At 49.0% G+C, this 22223-nt stretch overlaps 1 protein-coding gene across 2 annotated transcripts in view; it reads left to right on the top strand.

Moving 5' to 3' along the window:
- Positions 1-4930: 4930 nt before the first annotated feature.
- Positions 4931-22223, top strand: part of SMAD3 (SMAD family member 3) — a 126915-nt gene continuing 109622 nt past the window's right edge. Inside the window, exon 1 of one of the 2 annotated variants that reach the window (XM_061430162.1) lies at positions 4931-5690. In XM_061430162.1, the coding sequence (XP_061286146.1) occupies positions 5485-5690 (206 nt within the window). In that variant the 5' untranslated portion in view covers positions 4931-5484. The other variant, XM_061430163.1, reaches the window with a different exon arrangement.

The raw sequence follows: 22223 nt of genomic DNA on the forward strand, positions 1-22223 counted from the left end.
CGGGTTCCTAGGGGTGGCCCTGGGGCAGGCATTTTAAATAATTTTGACTGGGTTCTCCAATTATGAGAAAGCACCATCATTGGTTGGAAGGTGCTGGGAAGCAAAGGCTCTGTCCTGGTTTATTTTGTGGTGGTTTAGATGTTTTGTCTTTTTACTGATTGACTGACTGGATGTGCCATGCAAGATCTTAGCTCCCTGACCAGGGAATTGGCGCCCTCTGCACTGTGGAGTCTTAACCACTGGACCATCAGGGAAGTCCCAAAGACTGACTTTTGAGCGAACTAGAGAATAATCAGGCTACTGACTACCCTGTGCTGAGTACATTGTACTATTGCAGCTTACGTGCAGAGAGTGAGGTTAACAGATTCCTCGGCACCACGCAGTACTTCATCGTTACAGACCCATGGATGTATTTATTTTCCCCCTCTAGTCTCCACTCCAATTCCTATACGCTTACCCTCAAACACCTATTCTATTGTGTTCAATGTGTATTTTTTCTATTTTTTAATTATGATAAAATATAGGTAACAAAATGTATCATTTTAACCATTTTGAAGTATACAGTTGTGACATGGTTGTACAATCATCATTACCATCCATCTCCAAAATTTTTTCATCTCCCATCTCAAATGCTGTACCCATTAATTCCCTTCCTCCCCCTAGGCCCTGGCAACCACCATTCTACTTTCTGTCTCAAAGAATTTGACAGTTCTACATACTTAGTGTAAATGGAATCATATGGTGTTTGTCCTTTTGTGACTGGCTTATTTCACCTAGCACAGGGTCTTCAAGGTCCATGCTCACTGTAGCATGTGACAGGGGTTCTTTCGTTTTTAAGGCTGAATAATATTCTATTGTACGTATAGACCATATTTTGTTAATGCATTCATCCATCAATAGACACTAAAGTTACATCCACCTCTTGACTATCACATAATGCTGCTATGGACATGGCTGTACAAATATCTGTGGAATCTCTGCTTTCACTTCTTTTGGGGTATACACTCAGAAGTGAAATCGCTGGATGAATTGGTAATTCCATGTTTACTTTTGTGAGGAACCACCATACCGTTTTCCACAACACTGCCCAAGGGTCCTAATTTCTCCATATCCTCACCTGCACTTACTATTTTCTCCTTTTTAAGAGTAGCCATCCTAAAGGGTGTGAAGTGATTCAGTATGTATCTTTTTGTTTATATGACTTCTTTCAAAATATATAGTTGTTTTGTGCCAATGTAACTTTTTACACAAGTAACACAGCATTATTTCTTTTATTTTCTGTGTTGCTATCTTCACCTTGAACTGTTTTTAAGATACAGCCATTTTTTCTCCTGTACACAGAACTCATTGCTTCTAATTTGTGCATAGTACTCTACACTGAGCACCAACTATATCCAAGTGTATTGAAAATGTTCTGAGTGCTTGTAGAAAGCTCTCTGCATGTGTTGTTTGTTTCCTTACAGCAATCTTAAGAGGTAGATTATTATTATTCCCATTCTATAAGGAAACTGATGCACAGAGTTAAGGGACTCGCCTGAAGTCACACAGCTGGAAAGAGGAGACTAGACATTTTAACTCAGGTCCATTTGGTACCACAAAGAGAACTCACATGTGTTAAGTGCTAAAGAAAGAGGGCTAGCTGCACACAGAGGCTCCCTCTCAGGTGAGGGCATTCTGCAGAAAGTTCTAGTCCTCACTAGATCCTGACTCATCTCCAGGTTGTGAATCACCTGCCTTCACCAGATGTCACTTTATGTCTGTGTAAAATGAACACAGGAACAATTTTCTTGCTCTTTCAAGATTTACCCCTTACTGATTAAATGCCCTTTAGCTAACAGAAAAATCATCAGAATTGAAGGCAGGTGTTTGCTTCTTTCCAGTGTTTCACCCGGGAGCCATGCCAAACATGTGAAAATCTTTTGGCGAATCTGCTTGTGAGGCTCCTCCCCCATAGGACTAACTATTCCCAGAAAAACAGAGGCGCTGCCTCCGGCCCCATCCCACCTCTCTTGAACTTCGTGCTTAACCCGATGAAAAATTAACTGGGCTGATGTTTCCTTTCCAAGGACAGCCTCTGCAGAAGCTGGCCTGGCCGGGCCCCAGGAGCACAGGCACTAGAGCAGAGTTCCTCTCCACCCAGAGCCGCCCACCCACTCACCTGCCAAAGTCAGGGAGTACAAGGGGTTCTCGGGCACCCAGAGGAATCTGCTCCTTAGCCCTCCTCACTGTTTTATGAAACTGGACTGATTTCTGTAACTCTTCTAGTGGAGAAACTGAGGCCAGAGGAGAAACGCCCAGACAAGGCACTTGCTGGCCTCACACGTGGAGCCAGCCCTGTTTTCTGCATGCAGCAGCTGTCCCACCGAGACCAGCAAAGGAAATGCAGGACAGCAAGCTTCAGCCACACTGACTGCTGACTAGTCACTGCCTCCTTTCAGGACAACGAGAAGGCTGACCGGGGGGGCCCTTCACACGTCATGATTCAGAGGCTCGGGGACATGCCAGGCCCTTCCACTACCTGCAAAACTCAGATCTCTCTTAGGCTCCTCACCTTCATAGTGTACATTACACTTCACCACACATGGCTTCTGCACTGAAGGATAAGAACTGTGTGCTTCATTCTTACAGCTGAGAGAATAGATGCTTGGTGGGGTGAAGGGCTAAGTAGGGAGAGCCAAGACTAAAAGCCAGGTCAGTCATTGATGAAGCTTGAGGTCTTTTTGCCGGATGCCTCTCAACAGTGGGACCTGCCTGATGCAATGTTCAGGTTAATATGAATGGTTTACACAAGGGCCCGTTTCTCACAGGCACACACCTCCTACCCCTTGGTGCTTCTTTAGGTTGTGAGGCTAGGGCACTTAGTCTTTCATTTCAGCATTTTCAGAAATGAGTAGGACGGCACACAGAGGTGCTCTGTAGATGTGCATGTCTAACTGAACCCTGCTCCCCACTTTGCACCCTTCTCCATGGCACTAACAGCGGCCCGAAGGTGTGGCTCTATTCCTTTAGAGTATTGATGGTTGGCGAAGCTTTTCACGTCGGACTCCCACAACCACCCTAACAGACTGAGAGGAAAGCTATCTCTAGCCCATTTTCCAGGTGAGCAAACATTTCTTCTAGTATCACAATAGTGCACCTGTGTAAAGAACTTTGGTTTTGCAGAGCTCCATCTGTGATGTCACCTTCTACCTCTGCAACTCTAGAAGGCAGCTAGCTGGGTGCAGTGTGGGCTGAGGCCTCAGAAATCACTGGTTTGTATCCTAACTCTGCAGCTAGAGCTCTCCAGTATTATAATCTCTGGGCCTCAGGTACTTCAGCTGTAAATGGGAGATCAGGGACATCTAGTTCAAGAGTCACTGTGAAGATGAAATCAGAGGGCAGCACTTTCTTCATTCTACCTGGAATGAAGAAAGCCATCAATAAAAGTCTATTGCCTTCCTCCCTTCTCTTTTTCCATGAGAGCCAGAGGAAGGGAATGAAACCAGATTATAGTGGCTGCTGGTTAGTTCCGAGCACCGGCCAGGAGTGGGGAGCAGGTCATTAAGCCCCATTTGGGGTTCAGGGGACTCTCCTTTAAGGTCCAAGCAGGCAGGGAATTAGGAGGGGAGCCCTGGGCTCAGCCCCAGCAGCTGACAGGCTTGCCAGAGCTCTTTCTCTTCTCCCAGGCAGGGACCCCGGCAGCTTCTGGGCTGACTTGTGGATTAGGCCACACCTCACAGGGCTCTGTAACTCCCCACCCGCTAGAGGGTTTGCGGATCACTTCTTTCTCACCAAGGGAGTTTCCTGCTGTTAAAAACAAACAAAGGCTAAGAGGTCTGGTAGGGGAGGGGCTGCAGGAGAAAGGCCCTGGGGGCCTGGGGTAACTGCTGACTACCGCAGAGTGAGCGGTCTGTGGGTAGACGCCCCTGAATTGTGTTGGCGGAGAGAAAAGCCCCAGAGCACCCCCGATATCCTGGTGTTCCTTTGCTTCCCACCGAAGCTAATGTGGAATATATAAGGTCCCCAAAGACTGCCCTTTTGCTCCACTTCTTGCGAGTTCACAGCTTTGAAAACAAAACTCTCTCTCCTATTTACTGGCTGTTGAATTTCGGATACTTTGTTTCCCATAGGATTCCAGCATCCTGTAATGAAACTTTTCCTCTACAGATAAGTTCTAAGGCTCCCCCATTCATTTCTTCCTGAGCTTAACGAATGACTCTGAGGCCCATTTTCTGCGGGGCACTTGATTCCCAAAGGCCCAAGGGACCCCTGACTCCAGCTATTATCCGGGGAGTCACTGGGGTCCCCAAATCGGCACTTCTGGGAGCCTCTCCCTAATCCCTAATCCCTGGGGCTCTAAACTGGAACGGTCACACTGGTGCGAGAATAAAAACAGCCCCCCGAGTCCCCGGCGCCGCCACGGCCCCTGACTGGGATCCGCGCGCCAGCGTCCTGGTGCGCGCCCCGACTTCCTGGGCCTCAACCTTCCGCGAATCCTCCCTCGAGCCGGGGTCCTCCCAGGAGCGCACCGCCTGCCTGTGGCCAGCCCGCTCTCGTCCGTTCGTGCGAGTCTAACCCTCGGGCCCGCCACTCCAGCTGAGTTTCCTGAGTGTGGGTTCCGAGAGCGGACGCCACGACCCGAGCCCGGCCCTCCCGCCAGGGGCCCTTCTCGCCGCTCCGTTCCCACGACTTCCTCCCGGCGTCCGCTGGACTTCAGGTCGGGGCCGCGCCGGGTCCTGCGCGCTCCAGCCCTGGCGGCCGCTGTCCCAGGTCGCCCACGTGGGAGTGCTCCGCGTCGGGCGGGGGGAAGGCCAGGAGCCCTCCCGGAGGCGGAGTGGGGGGGCGCGGGCAAGGCGCCCGCAGGAGGAGGCGGCAGGGCGCGGGGGAGGAGGCGGGGAGCCCCAGCGGCAAGGGGGCGGTGACAGCGCTTGGAAAGGAGGCTGCACGCGGATTTGCATGAAACACAGACTGGGAGCGGGCGGGAGTAGGAGCGCGGCGCACGCCCCGGGCCGGCCCAGCTAGCGAGCGAGCTGGGAAGGAGGAGGGCAGCGGGGAGGCGAGGCTGCCGAGGCGGAGGGATCTGCGCATCAAAGCGAGCGAGGCGAGCAAAGTTTGGCTGGGGGTTGGACTTTCCTTCCTGGAGGCGGCACCCAAACAGCCACCCCGTGCGGAAACCCAAACTTTCTTCTGCCACTCCGGTCCCCGCGGCCGCCGCCTCCGCCCCGCGTCCCTGGCCTTCCCGATCCCGCTTCGCTACTGCCTGCCCGCCGCCCCGCCGTCCTTCTCCCCGCCGTGGGAGACGCCCGGGGCGCAGGGCCGCGCGCCGAGCCCCGCCGGCTGCAGCGCCGCGGCCGGGCCCGGAGAACCAGCAAGTTCGCCGAGAGTTGAAGCGAAGTTTGGGCGGCCGCGGCCGGCCCGGGCTGAGCTCCTCGCTGCGCCCCCGGCGTCCCGCCGCGCCCAGCCCCGCCGGGGGCGCTCCTCGCAGCTCGCGCGCCCTCCCCAACCATGTCGTCCATCCTGCCTTTCACTCCCCCGATCGTGAAGCGCCTGCTGGGCTGGAAAAAGGGCGAGCAGAACGGGCAGGAGGAGAAGTGGTGCGAGAAGGCAGTCAAGAGTTTGGTCAAGAAGCTCAAGAAGACGGGGCAGCTGGACGAGCTGGAGAAAGCCATCACCACGCAGAACGTCAACACCAAGTGCATCACCATCCCCAGGTGGGGGCTGGAGGGACCTTGGGGCGCGCCCGCCCAGCCCCATAGCGTGGCGGGGCCGGCCTGGTGGGATTGGAGCAGGAGGGATTGTGTGCGTGTGTGTGTATATACGAGGGGTGGGAACGCAGGCAGGAAGCGGGTGAGGGGGACCCCAAACAAAACCTTTTCTAGAATTGCAAAGATTCAGAGCCTGGGACTTCCACGCGGCACTCGCTCTCCCAGACCCCGCATTGGCTTTTCACCTCCGGGAAAGGGGGTGCTGCAGGATGGCCCCCCCCACACCCCGGGGAGCTGCGGGATAGAACTTGAGGCCCGCTTTGTTCGGCTCCGCGGGCCCGAGCCCCTCCTCCGCCGCCGCCTCCCGCCCCCGCGGCCCGCGCTCGGAGAGGTGGTGGTGTCTCTCCCTTTCTTTTCTTCATTCCTGTCCCCCCACTTCTTTCCTTCTCGACAGGAATGCAGTCCGTACAGCTGGGGCTGTGGGTGAGGAGCGGGAGCCTCGTGATTGACAGATTCCTTCTTCGTTCTCTCTTTGCCTTCGGGATTAGCATTTTTATCGAGTATTTTTAGATTCGGTTGTGCCAGTCTCCCGCCCCCTCCGCACACACGCACTTTAGTTGCAGTGCAGTGCTCTGACTTTCAAATGAGAGAGATAAGTGGCGGAGAGTGGGGTCTTCTCCCCCGCCTCCCCCGACTGTTTTTTGCCCTTCTTTCAGTCTGAGATTGCGGGTGGGTGCCGAAAGGAGGGGGGTTTGGAGCCGAGGAGATAACAAAACGCACCCCAAAGTGGGCCTCGCATCGGCCCTCGCATTCCTACGGAGCCCTCCTTCCCAAAGCGCTTTGCCATCTGTCTGGACCTCCTTTATCCTCCACTTCGCGCTAGCTAGGTCTGGCAGGAGCTCACAGATGGCTGATAGAAGGGGTCAGTGACTTCTCTCCACTCCCCACGGCCTTCTCTTAGCTTAGCTGCGCCTGGCTGGAAATTGGGATGTGTTGAGGGGGGAGGTATCCTAGCTTTCTGTGTCTCCCTCTTAGCCTCCTTTGAACGTCTTAATTGTGTACTGAGTTTGTGTGTGTGAGTAGGGGTCCCTGGCTGTGGAGGAATGAGCAGAGGGTCCCCGGGGCCAGAGCTCCACATAAATTGTCCCTCTTGATGCCGGGCCAGAAGTGGACCCCGTCCTTGGCCACCTGCTCAGGGCAGCTGTACGCCGGCCGCCAGCCGTGTCAGGCAGGCACAAAGCAACATCTGTCCACGGAAACCCAGAGCCGGCCTCCTCTGGAAATAAATGCCACATATGGTGGGAGTGCTGACTTGAAAAATAATAATTTTTTTTTTCAAAACTGGGTGGATCCAGTCAATAAAGCGGGAAGGAAGGTGGTGTGCTGTCTGGGAAGTGTGTTCTGGTGTATGATGGGGAGCCAGAATTGACTTCAGAGGAGGTGGTGTGATGTGATGGTCAGGGAGTCCTAGGTCCTGGTCTCAGCCCCGGTTCTTCCTTCTTTATTACTTTAGGTGAGGGGTAGGGAGTAGGGTAAATGAATGTCATACTTCTCCCTCCTGGGGAGAACCTACCTTCTTACCTGCCTGAGGGTGCTGAGGACAAGTGCTTTTTTATGTTTTGAGACAGAAAAAAAAAATCAGTATCCAGTATAAAACGAACAGCTGCATGAATTGTTTCACAGTTTACAAAGGACTTTGGTATGCTTTTAGGAGATCAAGAAAAAGAAACTGCTGGAAAATAGATAAGGCAATTAATTAGGCCTAAGACTGATCCTATTTTCAAAGTTGAGAAAACTCTGGAGGAGAGAGGTGAAAAGGCTTGGCATAGCAAAGCATGCCATTCTGACCAAATGTGCCCTTTCTGCTTACCATGGCTCCTCTTCACTTTGAAGGGTCTGAATACATTCTTTGCTGATGGCTACAGGGGTGGGCCCTGGGACCTTTGGTAGTAAGGTTGCCAGCATTCTTTGGGCTGGTGACAGCCTGGAGGAGAGGCCTGGCTCCCCCTTGCCTTAGTAGGAGTTTGCCCTCTGGGAAAGCATAGCTGTGGCCTGCCTTTTCCTCTTCCAGTGTTTTCCGCAGCCTGGGGCATATGGACACTTTGGATGTTCCTGAGAGTTCAAGTTAACTCAGCCTTCCCATGGCTCTGTGAGGACTGAGCCATCTTCTACCTGTCTGGCAAGGACCTAATGCTGAGGCACATTTTTTTCCATCTTTTTCAGTTAGGGAAACCCCGTTACTCGGGTGGATCCAGACAAAGTGGATTTCCATCCTTGGATTTTGTGCCCACGCCTCTGGGTCACCTTGTCTCCCTTGGCAACAGCGGCTGCTGTTTTGCTCGTGGGCAGAAAACTAAAGGCCATGTCTTGGGGAGGTGGCTAGCTGGCCTCACACGGGTGCTAGCGGTGTGTCTCTGAGTCCCATAGGTTGTGGGGTTGCTTGTCAAATTGTCTGCTCTCTCCTCACAGCTTTTTATAATGAGGTCTTTGGGAAACTGACAAAGGGAAATGTTTCACCTAGCTATCCCACTGTGGGTGTGCGGTGGGACCCTGGGTGCTTAAAAGTACCCTACAAGATCTGGACTTCACAGTGTAAGCAACCCTTTGTCTAAGGAGATTTTCTCCAGCTTGTTTTGGCTAATACAAGGTCATGAGCCGCAGCAGCACTGTTTAGCAGTTAGAGCTGTGTATTGGAGCCCACCAGACTGCATGCGTTCTTCTGTTACTCCGGCTCTAACTTATCTCAGTGATCAAGAGAGCTGGAGTGATACAGGCTTACTGGTTTCAAGAATGTCAAAGAGACTGGTGCCAAAGCAGTGGTAAGAGCCTGATTTAGATACACCAGTAGAGGGGCTATCAGGATTCTCTGAGGTCTGGCAGGATGGTCAGAACTTTGATGAGTTGTGTAATAGCATCCTCCCTGTCATCTACTATCCTTCTTGAGTACCTGAGTCCAGCTGCAGGTATCTTCCTGGCCAGTTTATAAGAATAGAGTGATAGCATTTGCCAACGAGAGGCAGAGAAGGTGTGTGTATGTTCTATCAGGGAGAAGGAGCCAGGCACACTTAAAAATGACTTTTCTGATGGACACAGATAATTTGTATTTCTACCAGTGGGACCCATGCTGTGGCCCACTTGTTGAGGGCTGGACCAAGCTTAAGACCTTATTTGTTTGGAAGGAAATTCAGGCTTTCTTGTGTTAGAGCACCAAGTCCAGAGGAAAGTGGCGGACTCGAACCAAACATAAGGTCTGACACATACCTTTCTGTGCATCTGTTCATTTGGTGTGGCCTCGTCCTGCTATCTGCCTGGACTTTGCCAGGCTGGTCTCACTGTAACATTTCTTTCTCAGGCTTCTGGGGACAGACCAGGGGTGCAAGAGTGGTAGCTTTAACACCCTCTCCATTTCAGCATCTCCTGTCCTCTTTGCTCTCAGTTGCAGCTCAGAGCACCATTCTTGTGTGGCCCATTGGAACCCAACTCACTTGCAAGCACCCATCCTCTCCTTTCTCTTGTTAAGCTCGATTAGAGGAGTTCTGCACCAAGGCAGGAAAGAGAAGGAGTCTGCAGGACACTGGGTAGTGGACGTGGGGCTGGCTTAGAGCTATGGCTGAATGTTAGGAGCCAAGGAGCCACTTGACCTTCAAACTTAGGAGCCATTTGGAACCTTCGAACTTGCTCCTTGCACCCAGGAGTTGAATGATTGGGCTCAGTATGTGTTGAAGACCGTCCCTTGCTCACAGTTCCTAATCAAATGTTACAGGATGGGATTTTGTGGATTCATAGGTATTGGCCCCTCCCATGTCTGAGTCAGTATTCGGGGAAGTGGGGGAGGATGTGGAGATAAACTTGAGATGGTCCCTGCCTATGACAAGCTTACACTTGAGTAAGGAAAACATCAACAGGACATTATTTGTGTCTATTTCTTTCTTATTCCCAGCCATCAGGAGGAATATGAGCTCTAGTATGGAGTGATATTTTTGGGGGGCGAGGGGGATTATGATATGTTTTTTAAATATTTAGAGGTCACTATGTTAGATAACAAAGTAAGCATGGCCATCTGTTTTCCCCAGAAAAAAAGCACAGAATTCAGGTCCTAAATCTTGTTGTTTTAATACCTGGATGGATTTAGCAGTTCACTTGATGTCTCAGAGCCTTCTTGTTGGCACCTGTAAAATCGGGATGAGGTAAAGCCTGTGGAAGTGTTTTGTAAACCAGAAAGTTTGACAGATGTGTTTTATATTTAGATGTCTCTGTGTATCATCCATTCATTACTAAATTATTCAGTCATTTATGAAATACCTACTATGATGAGCAGGGCAGGGCACCTGTTCTCAAGGGCCCCCCTGTCTAGAGTGGGAGACAGACTTGCCCAAAATATAGGCCATGAGCTGCAGCCAAAGGATGTACAAAATGCCCAGGGATGTGCGGGACAGACCATTACTTCTCTGGGAAGAGGTGGGGAGAGGAGGGAGGGGTCAATGCAAGGTGGAAAACCAAGAGGACAGGAGTTATAATCCAGAGGAGGAGGTTTCTGGACCGTAGTACAGTCATGGGAACTTTTGGGTTCTGGTGTTAGTTGCCTACAGGACTGAGAATGTCTTTATCTTCCTCTTGTTCCTAAATGGAGTGCTGCTATGAATATGTACCCTCCTAGTCTGCACCAGAAGACCAGTGACTTGGGTTCAGTATTTTATGCCACTGTAAAGTGTTCTCCCTTTGAAATAAAAAAGGAGTTAGTATGGCAAACCTGAAATTCAAGTTTCCTTGGTGGAAACGGTGACTTAGGATGTATTAGCTCAGAATATAACAGACCGCGGCGATAAGAAGTGGGCAACTTGGAGGTGATGGTGGATGCTCAGAATTTTTGAGTTTTGGTGTACCGTAACTTTTCATTTCTCTGGTTAACACTTGCCAAAAAATAAATCTTTTAAACCTGAATTTCTACAGAGACATAAGAGCCTTTAATAATGTATTTTTAAAAGTCTTTGCAAGGATATAAAGGTTTAAATGACAATTCTAATAATAGAAAAAGCCAATGAATACAGTAGTCGGTTCCTTCTGATGAGAAATGGAAGCAGCTGATGGTATAGAGAGACTGGCTTGAGCTTATCACATCAGGAATCCAATTAAAATGAGTTTTTGAAAAATAAATATTGGTTCAATAATGTAAATTTGTAATTGCTATGTTATTCTAATGGAAATAAAATTAACACGATTTAATGGACTGAGCGACCATTAATTTTCACTTGTTAACTTATGGGGAGATTTCTAAATGCCATTGTTTGCACAATGCAGCCGTGTCTCTGTACGAGCTCCTTTAGGAAATAAATAGGACCAAGAAGTGCCTGCTTTATTTATTGAAGTATAGTTGATCTACAGTGTTGTGTTAGTTTCAAGTGTACAGCAAAGTGATTCAGTCTTATATGTGTCTATCCTTCTTCAGACTCCTTTCCCTTACAGTTTATTACAAAATATTGCATACAGTTCCATGTGCAAGACAGTAGGTCCTGGTTGCTTATCTGTTTTATATATTGTAATGTGTATCTGTTAATCCCAGATTCCTCATGTATCCCTCCCTCCCCTTCCCCCTTTGGTAGGCACAGGTTTGTTGTCTAGGTCTGTGGGTCTATTTTTGTTTTCTGTGTAAGTTCATTTGTATCGTGCTTTTAGACCACATGCATTAGTGATATCATATGATATTTATCTTTCTCTGGCTTACTTCAGTTAGTCCGGTAACCTCTAGGTCTATCAACGTTGCAAGCGGTGCTTGCTTTAAGACTTGAAGTCTGACTTTATTCCCTCATCTATTTTCCCACCTTATTTACCCCTCCCCCAGCCTCTGGTAAGCGCAGTTAAGTTCTTGAAAGTGGAATGCCGCTTTTTCAATCAACAAAGCTCATGAATAGTTCTAATTAACTTTTGTCCTTGTCTCCTTTGATGTATTGACCTATTTAAAAAAAAAAGAATTCGCCCTGCCCCCTTCCCAGATCCACATCTGGTTTTACAGTCTGCCCAGAAAGGCTGCTGATGCAGGGCCTGGGAGGTTTAGCAGCCTTTTGCAGACACGAATGTCCCCTGCAGTGGTGGATGGGACTAGTTCTTCCCCAGGAGGGCCGGGCATCATCTATTGACCATTGACAGGTTCCTGGGCCACGGAGCCTTCAATCTTCAGGTGCCGTGGTTTCTGGAAACAGTTGGAAGTTGCCATAGTAAACCTACCTTGCAGAAGTTTGGTTTCTAATTTTACCGAATTCCAGATTTTAAAACAAAGATCCAAGAGCACTTGTCCAGTTCATGCGTGCTGCCTTAGCGCACCTAACAGGTGCCAAAACCTGTTTCCGGTAGCAGGAACACACCAATGCACGAGGCAGATGCCGTATCCTGCCCTGTTGTAGCCTCGGGTCCACTGGCTGCTGAACACTGGTCCTTTGGAATTGTAAGAATCATGCGTGTGTTCACTCTGCTTAACTTGTAAATACTGTTTTCTTAATGCCAGAGAACCAAATTCCCCAAGCCCTGCAGTTTATTGAGTCCTGATGAGAGAGAGAGAGAGAGTGTAACGTTACTCTTTGTTTTGACTTAATTAACAGTTTTAGAAATAACAAATCTAGAGCACAAGTCACACTATCCGTTGTGATTATCTGAGGCCTCTGCTGTAAACAGCAGCCTGCCACCGTGGCACACTGCTGCAGGGTGTTTTGACAGAGAGACTCGGCTTAAAATGAAAACACAGTAGAAGCCTATTAATTAAGAAGTTTGTCTAATTCTGGACTAGGCTGAAGTTTGTTTAGCAGGCCTTTTCTCCCCATAAATGCTGTCAAGAAAAATTAGTCATGAACAAACTTTTGGGAGTCATTTTGGAGGCAGGAGTCAACAGACCTGGGTAAGTTCTAGATTTTAACTCTGTTTCTAATTAGCTGTGTGACCTGGGCCAAGTCACTGACCGTCTCTGGTCCTCAGATGTTCACAACTGGGAAATGGGCTACCTGAGCTGTATCAGAGATTCTAACTCTAAAGTGGTTTCTATGCAAGCATCTTAGAAGCATCCCTTTGCATGCATCCGCTTGATCACTAAACCACACATCTTTCTTAATTATTAATGTCCTAAGTCCCTGTTAGTCTCGTGCCAATGAATTTCCCTAGTTGAAAGTAAGAAAACTATAATTCAGCTTTTAATTTTAGTTGTTTCCCCCTCTCTGTCCTCCCTGCCTCTCCTTTGCCCTGTGAGTCTAAATCAGTGAAATTTAACTACAAAGGAATATAAAAATAACTGAATACAAGGATAACACCATGAAGGCTGAATGTTTTGAGATGCAGTGAGCAGTTTTTCTTTTGTTGCTATTTTTGGCTATCCTCAGAGCAGGAAGTTTACTTAAACTAATGACCACAATTGCCTAAAAATGGTTAAATGTGAGAGGTAGGCATTATAGAGGATACCTGTGGAAAATGTTTGCTCATATGTCAGAGTTTACCCAGGAAGCTTTCTTTATTTATTTTCAAGCATCTATATAAAGAAAGGCTATACTTGATTGCGTAAGCATGCGCCTCTTGTTGCGGGGTGGGCATGGAGGTTACAAGTTGAAACCCCAGCTAAGAAATGAAAAGTGAGTTTCCCCCGAAATAATAGTACTTTTTCTGTATCACACCGGCTCTCCGTGCTTACATCTGGCAGGTTTTTCTCCTGACAGCTTTGTTGGGAGTTTAGGACTGGGGTATTGTTTAAGAAACCTTGGGTCAAGGTTTGCCTTTGAATTCTATGGCATTATCAGTCTTTTGGCTTTCCCCACTCAGGCTCGCATCACAGACCGCCAGGCCTAGTTGTAGCTCTGGGGTGTCACCTTTTTTTTCTTTTTCTTTGAGACTGGGCTTTTGAAAATAGTAATGCTTTTTGGGTGTGTGTTTTTTAAAGGTCTGTTTTTACGGCTGTCACAGCTCAAAAATGCCAAAAGGCATTTTTTCCTTAAAAAATCACCTCTGGGCTAAGCCCAAATGTGGAGTAATGGATCCAGAAAGGACTTTTTGAATAGTTACAAGTGGCTGAAAGCAGGCCCTGGTGATGGAAGCTGGGTTTTTCCTTTTGTTTCAAATGTTCCCCATTGTAAATTCTCTCACACCCTCGTTGAATTCAGGCTCAAGGTGAGTCTTGTTTCTCTGTGTGCCTGGAAGGGCAGGGTGAGTGACCTTATTTTGTCCCCCCTTAAGATGTTATGTGTACCCTTTTATCTCTACCCAAAGATTCTTAAAATGTTGCCTGGGGAGCAGGGGTTCAGGGCGTGAGTAGGCTGGAAGACCACAGTCATCAAGCATGAACAAAGGGCTCTGGAGTCTGACAAACCTGGGTTTGAGTTGGCCAGTTACTGACCATGTGGCAGCCTTGGGGACATCTGCTTCCATTGATGAAGCTCCACTTTCCTCATCTGTGTAATGGGCATGGGCCTGCCTGCCTCCTGTAAATCAACACAGGATATAAGAGAGAGCATGCACTTGGCTGGTATTTGTGGCTCACAGCACATAGTAGGTGCTTTCTAAACATTCACTTTTCCCCTTTCAAGGACGGAGGTGGGGTTGACTGATGGTGTTGGTAGATTCCAGTAAGGGATCCTGGCCCCTCCACTCGTTCTCGGGGCTCACTGTTTGGAGACCCCCTGTGGATGCAGTAAAAGAATCTGCCTCCAGCTCATATTCACCAAGAGGCCACAGTCTCACTGATTGCTGATGCAGGGCTTGGCAGGCTATTCAAAGAGAAACAATTCGTATTCTTAGGTGGTTCTCCCCTCCCCACTCCTGTCCTCCATCATCATTTTTAAAACTGTTTGGCTGACTAAAAATAATAGTATTGAAAACAAACTTTGATGAATCAGTGCTCCTGGCGTGGGGGGTGGGTGTAAGATCCTGAAGAAGAAATGCCGTGACTCACGGGCCTGTCACCGATAGCCTGCCCATCCATGTGTGGAAGTGTCTGTTGTTTACTCTTCCTGGTGTGTTTTTGAGGCCTGGCTGGAAGGCAGTTCTGGCTCCAGGCACCCCCTCACCAGTTGCTTGGTTGTCAGGTGAGAATGTTCAGTCCCGGAAGCTCATGGCTCCAAAATGACCCAGACATGGACGGTGGTACCTTTGGCTGCCCTCTAGGTGTGTCAGGGGGCTCACACTTAGTGCACCATCCTTTGCACATCCTTCTGGATGTGGTCCTTTCCACGGGGTAGAGCTGTGGGCCCAGGGATGGCCCGTGTAGAGCCTGCACTTTCTTGTTTCAGATGGTATACTGGGTCTCGACCCTTCCGTTCCCAGCCCCCGTGATCTTGAGCCTGCTTCCAGGTCCCAGGTGGGCTCTTCCCCAGGTCCATCTGCCTAAGGAAGGGAGACTGTGTTGACCCTGGGCTGATGACGTGGGTCATGCTGGGAGATGGAGAAATTGGATGAAATTCAGCCTTGGGGTGTCTGCACGAGTGTACAGGAAGCCCCTCTAAGTGGGGGGTGATGACAGGAATGGGCTGGGATTCAGGGTCAGTTCTCCTGGAATTCTCTCACCAGTTCCACTGTGAAACCCAAGGGGTCAGAGAACTCTACATTCAAACCTGGGCTCCCAGGTTGTCTTAAGGTCCTTGTCAATATGATAGAACATATTCTGTTTGTCAGTCTGTTACCTTGATTCTCTCTTTTATATATGACATATTATATGTGCAACTGCATAGTTCCTCCCGCTCTCAGACCGTTTGATGGTGGAGGCAGTCCTGTTTTTCTGGCCATCCTCTCAGTGGGCTTCCCTGGTGGCTCAAATGGTAAAGAACCTGCGTGCAGTGTGGGAGACCCGGATTCAATCTCTGGGTTGGGAAGATTCCCTGGAGAAAGGAATGGCAAGCCACTCCAGTATTCTTGCCATTCCAGAATCCCATGAACAGAGGAACCTGGTGGGCTATAGTCCATGGCTTTGCAAAGAATCAGACATGACGGAACAACTAATACTTTTTCTCTGTTATAGAGCCACAACTGAGGCCCCACTCAGGTGGCACCATTATATGGAAGATTGTGGGTGTTTCTATAGGCAGGATTGATTTCCCTCACCTTGAACTCAGATCACAGTGAATGAAGTGCAGGTCAGGGATGGGTGGTGCGTATGGCAGCTGCCTATCCGAAAGGCAGAGTGAAGAGCCCAACCCCCGCTAGAGCAGTTGGTTGGTGGCTTCATTTATTGGGCATTGACTTTGTGCTGGGCCTCAGGAGAGAGAGAGATGCGGAGATAAAGCCCTGTCTCTGAACTGTGCAGAGGCTAAAAGGGACAGTGACTGCAGCTACGGTGGGCTCGTGGGAAAGACACTTCCAGGTTGAATAAAGCAGTGTTGGGGATCCCAGAGAAAGAGCAGCTTGTTTCTGAGGGACTCAGAAGGCTTCACAGAAGAGATGATGCTCCAGCGAGACTTTGAAGGGTGGATAGGAGTGTGGGAGTGAAGGGAAGGCTGAGTGCAGCACTGGCCAGACAGAGCGTGGAAGGGCCTGGCGTCTGGGGTGGGGAGGCCAGAACGTGGAAGAGGGCGTGGCCAGAGAGGAGTCTGAGAAGGAGGTTGCCAAGGGTTTCATTCGGCCAAGCTTAGTGTTTGGACCTTGCTCCGTAAAGCACCCTACGGGAGTGGCAGGGCTGGAGCCACCGTTCTATTCGCGTTTCCTCGCCTCCCCCAGCCCGTGGCTGGTAAGAGCAAGTTTTCTGCCTGAGTTATCCAGGTCAGAGTCATAATCCCTTACACCACCATGTGGACAGCTTTAGGCTATGTCTGGACCAGGGTGAAAATAGTGTTTTGTTCGCCGGCAGGAGAGAAGACGGGTTGTACAGCCAGGAGGGCTCTGGGAGCCCAAGTGTTCAGGTAATTAGCCAGTGAGTCATGCCAGCCTCTTGACATGGATTCCTTGGGAAATTAAGCAGAGTGTCGCTGGGCTCCATGCAGAGGCCTGTTCTCCCCAAGCAACGGCCCCGACGTCAGATCCCAGCCTCTCTTTGGGTTTCCCTGTGCCTGGCATGGTGTCTTTGTGTGGAATGTCTCTGGTCAGTGTTTTAAATTTCTTCATTGACGATCGTCTAGGTCGGGCTTTCCAGTTCCAGACCACACTGCAATCAGTAAAAATGCCTAAGTTCTCTACTTCAGACTCATCAGATGCTCTCATGTATTAAAAACAGATTACATTCCTTAGTAAGAGAGTGAAATGGGGTAAGTTCATATATTTCATCACAAGGGCAAGCAGAAATCTTGGTAACCATGCATACAATTTACCTCATCTGTTCAGGGTCAGCTTTTTTGTTGTTGCTGTTAATTGAAGTTTATAGGTTTTTAGAAGTTAAAAGTTTTGTGTCCATGGACAGGTTCTTAGTTCATGGACCATTTTTGAGAACCCTGATAGAGACCTGTTGCTGAAATGGCAGCCTGCTGCGATGGAGCTCTCTGGGCTTGCATTCAGGAGACCCAGGTTCAAATCCCTGCCTTCCCCCTTCCTGCTTTGGTGACTCTAGACCAGTCACCTGATTTTTTTTGAGCCTCCCTTTCCTCATCAGTAAAATGAGAAACACGATGCCTCCTTTGATAGGATGGTGGTTGTTTATGTAGATGAGCTATGTATTAATGAATGGCGCTAGTGGTAAAGAACTCGCCTGCCAGTGCAGGAGACATAAGAGACCTGGGTTTGATCCCTGGGTCGGGAAAATCCCCTGGAGAAGGACATGGCAACCCACTCCAGTATTCTTGCCAGGAGAATCCTGTGGGTGGAGGAGCCTGGCGGGCTGTAGTCCATGGGGTCATAAAGAGTCGGATACAACCGAAGCAACTTAGCATAGCATAGCATACGTATTGAAAGATCTTTGCAGACTATAAAGTATTATGCAGTGTTACTCATTCTTTCTTTCTTTTTTAAAAAAATATTGATTGACTGATTGATTTGGCTGCACCAGGTCTTAGTTGTGGCATGCGAACTCTTACTTGTGGCGTGTCAGATCTAGCTCCCTGACCAGGGATCAAACCCAGGCCGCCTGCATCGGGAGCATGGAGTCTTAGCCACTGGACCATCAGGAAAGTCCCCACTCATTCTTTCTTTATGAAGCGCAGGTCTATAGTATTGTTAAAAACCCTTCCTCACAGAGATGGAGTTAAGGCTTCCAAGGTCACACGTACATTTTCACAGAGACCTTAGAGAAAAACCTTAATGATACACAGAATTCAACAGGAGTATGATCTTAGGGTGTGCGTACCATTAGTGGGGGATTGGGGGGGAGGAGGGGCATGGGTCTGGTTCCAGAAGCTTAGGTGAGTTGGTGCTTATGGTCTTGTCTGAGGATTTGGGTCAGTCGTGCTGAAATGTGGCGGATCACCTGAGCTGTCTCACTGGGAGTGATTCTGGTACATGCAGCGTGGACTGGGTGCTGACTATGTGCCAGACACCAAGGTGGGCCATTCATCAGTTGGTTGATCTTCTTTACCCATCTTCTGGGAAGGATGAGTTCCCAATGTTTATAGAAGAGGAGGCTCAGGCTTTGAGGAGTCAGCAGCAGCCTAGCAATCTGAGTTCAGGCCTCTCATTCCCAGCTGTCTGCCCCAGGGCTCCCCAAAAAGGGGCTACTGTTCTCCTTTTTATAAGAAAACCCATGAAATTGCTTAGCAAAGTTGCTGTAGGTCTCATGATAAGAGATGGAGCTGGATTTGCCTCTGAAGCTCTGTCCCTTTTAGAATCTAGGGTGACCAAAGAATTCGTTAAATTCTAAGGACACTTCTAAGAGTGAAAAGGGGGCAGTGCTGTTATCAGTGATGGCCAGAAACTGATGTCAACCTGGACTATCTAGGCAAACCTGGAGAGGTAGTGCCACCCTCTAAGCCACCCTGCCTCTGTGCCAGTGATCACGATACCTGGCCAGAGTAACTGGGAGGGTCCATCAATCGCTTTCTCTGCCACTGCTAAAGTGTCAGGCAGGGACTGTCTAGATCGTTTACTACTGTTCTGAGTGAGGTGACTTGTCTAAGATCATTCAGTAAGTTGGCAATGTAACATAATTTAAAACTGGATGAGACCTTAGAGATAATCTACAATAGTCAAATTAACACTAGCGCTTACTTAGCTGCAGTGGGAGCTGGGGAACCTTTGGCTTCACTGATGGCCACTCTGAAGGGAAGGACAAGAAGCAGGAGGTGGAGATGGGGGTGTGTCCGGGGGATGTTGGGGTGGCAGTGAGGGGGTGGTAGGGTGTTCACTTGGCTCTAGAACATATGCATCCTCATCAAGACATGTCCCTTTGGAAAGCAGGAGATGCCCCCAGGTCCAGTGCAGCTGAGATGGGATTTCATGTCCAGGAGTGAAGTCTTCTGTGAGCTGACTTCTCCTGCTTCCTGCTCCATTTTCATTAAGGTTTCCAAGATACTACTGGCTGGGAGCTGTGGGGGTTTAGTGGATCAGTCTTCTGCTGAAGAGTTTTGGAAGGCTTTGGGGAAGGAATTAAAAATAAGAGCAAGCATACCTTTTCTTTCTCTTTGATGGTGGTAAATGCATGGAATGTACCAGGGTGCGTGGCCCTAAGTAACCCTGTCTGCCAGTGGAATCTCATGGAGAACATGGGAAGACTTTGCATCTTTCACTCCTGCCTCGTGTTCACAGGCTTCGTTTCTGTGATCATCCAAGCCTCATTCTTCCTCTCTTGCCCCAGATAATCTGTTGGAAGCCTAGAGAGGGGGCTTGAGTTCTCTATTCCCTCCAACCAGACTGTTTTGCTGTGGGCAAGGCCCTGTCTGATGAGCTCCAAGGAGAGCAGCTGGAGTGTTGAAGAGGACCAGTTACAGGCTGAGAGAAGCCAAGTGTAAATTCAAACCGAACTTAGCACTTGCTTGGAGAACTTCAGCTGATACTGTGCCCCTCTAGTCAACACCCTTTGTGGCTGCACTGTTTCTTATAAATAGAACAACATGCATTTCCCTTTTTTTTCTTTTTTACCCCACAGACACAAGCAGGCATGTGTGTGGGTGAGGATGGGCCGGGAATATTAATTATTTATGTTCCAGTTCATTGGAGAGTCAGCGTGGGAACTAGGCCCTGGGCTTCATGGAGATGACTAGGCCATCGTGTGGGTAAGACTGGAATCCGCTTTTGTGTTTCCTGAATTCAAGCTGTCCTCACCATCACCACCCTCTCCTCAGCCGAGGCCCCCGCTTTCTCATGCCTGGATTCTGCAGTAAGCCAGCCAGCTCCTTTGCTCTCCGATCCACTCCATATTGTGATCAGGGGCCAGACTCACTGTCTGAGGATGCTTGGGCTGCAAGTAACCTGAAACTCAGCTAACAGCTTCACCACTTAGAGGAGGGGGCTTATTACCGCCTCTAAGACGTCTGGAGGCAGGGTGGTGTCAGGCACCTGCAGGACTTGGGAGCCTTCCGTCTTTCTGCTCTGCCATCTCCAGCTTTCATGATCCACTGACGATCACAGCTGTTCCAGGTGTTCCCCTCTTTACACGGTTGCATCCAACAGCAGGAAAGGCTGCTTCTCCTTGGGGGTCTCTTTATCCAGGAAGGAAACCTTTCCCAGAACCCCTCTTGGATCTCACTGGCCAGTATTGTGTTCCATGCAGCCAGTGGCAGAAATTAGACTGTAACAAGTCCCTCAAAGTCAAAGACCCAGGCTGTTTCCTTGGCTCACTGTGGTACTCAGTACCTGCTCTTGTTGTTCAGTAACTCAGTTGTGTCTGACTTTTTGACCCCACGGGCCGCAGCATGCCAGGCTTCCCTGTCCATCACCAACTCCTGGAGCTTGCTCAAACTCACGCCTATTGAGTTGGTGATGCCATCAAACCATCTCATCCTCTGTTGCCCCGTTATCCTCCTGCCCTCAATCTTTCCCAGCATCAGGGTCTTTTCCGATGAGTTGGCTCTTCGCCTCAGGTGGAAAAAGTGTTGGAGCTTCAGTATCAGTCCTTCCAATGAATATTCAGGGTTGATTTCCTTACTGAATTCTATGAACAGTAATACCTGCTGGGCATTTGGTAAAAGTCAATTAATACTTGATTGGTGTTTTCCTTCTTCTCTGAGACTCCTGAACACTTGGCTTGTTGATGTCTTGAACGATGTCTTGCTGAGTTTAGAGGTCCCATTGGTAACCCAATCAGAGGGCTAGATTTTGCCCTCATGGAGCTTACAGTCGAGATGGAGAGACCATTATCTGTGTTCAGAACATCCACCTGTGTGGGTTGTAGCAGTCTGCTGTGGGACAGCTTAGGAATGGGTGTGAAATTGGGGTTCAGGGGAGCAAATAGAAGTGAGACTCACTGAGGGGACCAGCAGAGCCTCTGAACACTGTATCTGAGGACTATATACTTTCTGACTTAAGTCAGGTCTTTCAAGCAGTTCAGATTTCTATCTCCGCCCCTTTACCAGTCGTGTTTTCCTGTTGACGAAATGAAGATTAAAAATTTGCCCTTGAGTATGGAGTGGGGGTGGGGTACAGAGTTAAGAGCCTCCTGCCCCCAGGGGAAATTTTCTAAAGGTTCTTGTGGTATTCTAGCTTCAAAACCCTGTGAAATTTAATTGCATGTTTAGCGTCTTTGTGCGTCTAACTGGCTTTGAAGTTGCTGGAAACTTTCTCTGAAAGCATGTAGACGAAGAAATAAGAATTCTATAAATGTTCAGTGGTTAAAAACAAAGTACTGGCCGATTTGTAGAATCTGAGGGTCCTCTTCTGATGGAACATTCAGCAGACACAGCATACCCAGGAGGAGTTCTGTCACAGTCAGCTAACAACTGGCTTCAGGTCTGCAAAGCCTTTTTCATTCCAATTCAGAGAAAACAGAGTCTGTCCCAAGGCCTCAAAGTTTATTTTCCTGTTGATCTAGGAGCCGGGACCCCCGCCCAGGAACATCTTAAAGCTAATTAAAGATACTTGTTTGAGGTTTTGCCTCTTTTTCTTGCTTGATTGAAAGAGTTGCAGTTTTGACTTTTCTTTTTCTTTTTAAAGGAGAATCTACCCCCACTACTCCTCCAGGAGGTGGGGGTGGGGGGATTGCATGGTTCAGCACATGCATGACATGTTGCCCTCCTGCCTGCTTTGCGAGAACCTGCCCCCCCACCCCCCACCCCAGAGTGGCATTTTTGAGCACAGGGCAGGCACCAAGGCAGCTACTCTCCTTAAAAATTCTTGAGTCTTTAGGAGTAGTGGCCAGGGAAGCCTGGCCGTGAAAGCCAACAAAGTGGTTCCAGGGTGAGGCTGGCTCTGTTTGACCAGCTGGAGCTCTGAAGTTAATGGTCCAAGGTCCCCACTCAGAAGGAGGGTCAGCATGTGGGGAGATGGAGGCCCTGACAGCCATTCCAGGGGGCCCCCTGACCCTTTGTTTAACCACGACTGTGGACCAGTGGTCTCAGATGTTTACCATCGCCTGTTTATAAGAGGGAAGTGTGGTCATATTTCTATCTCTTTTGTGGGCTACACGGTTGCCTTACTGAGGCTCATGTGGGAAGTGGTTACCGTTCAGAGGAGGGTGAAATAACAGTGCTCACAAAGGGACTTTGATCCCAGAATCTTTTTGAA

This window comes from Bos javanicus, chromosome 10 (genome assembly GCF_032452875.1).
Source record: "Bos javanicus breed banteng chromosome 10, ARS-OSU_banteng_1.0, whole genome shotgun sequence".
Lineage (NCBI taxonomy): Eukaryota > Metazoa > Chordata > Mammalia > Artiodactyla > Bovidae > Bos > Bos javanicus.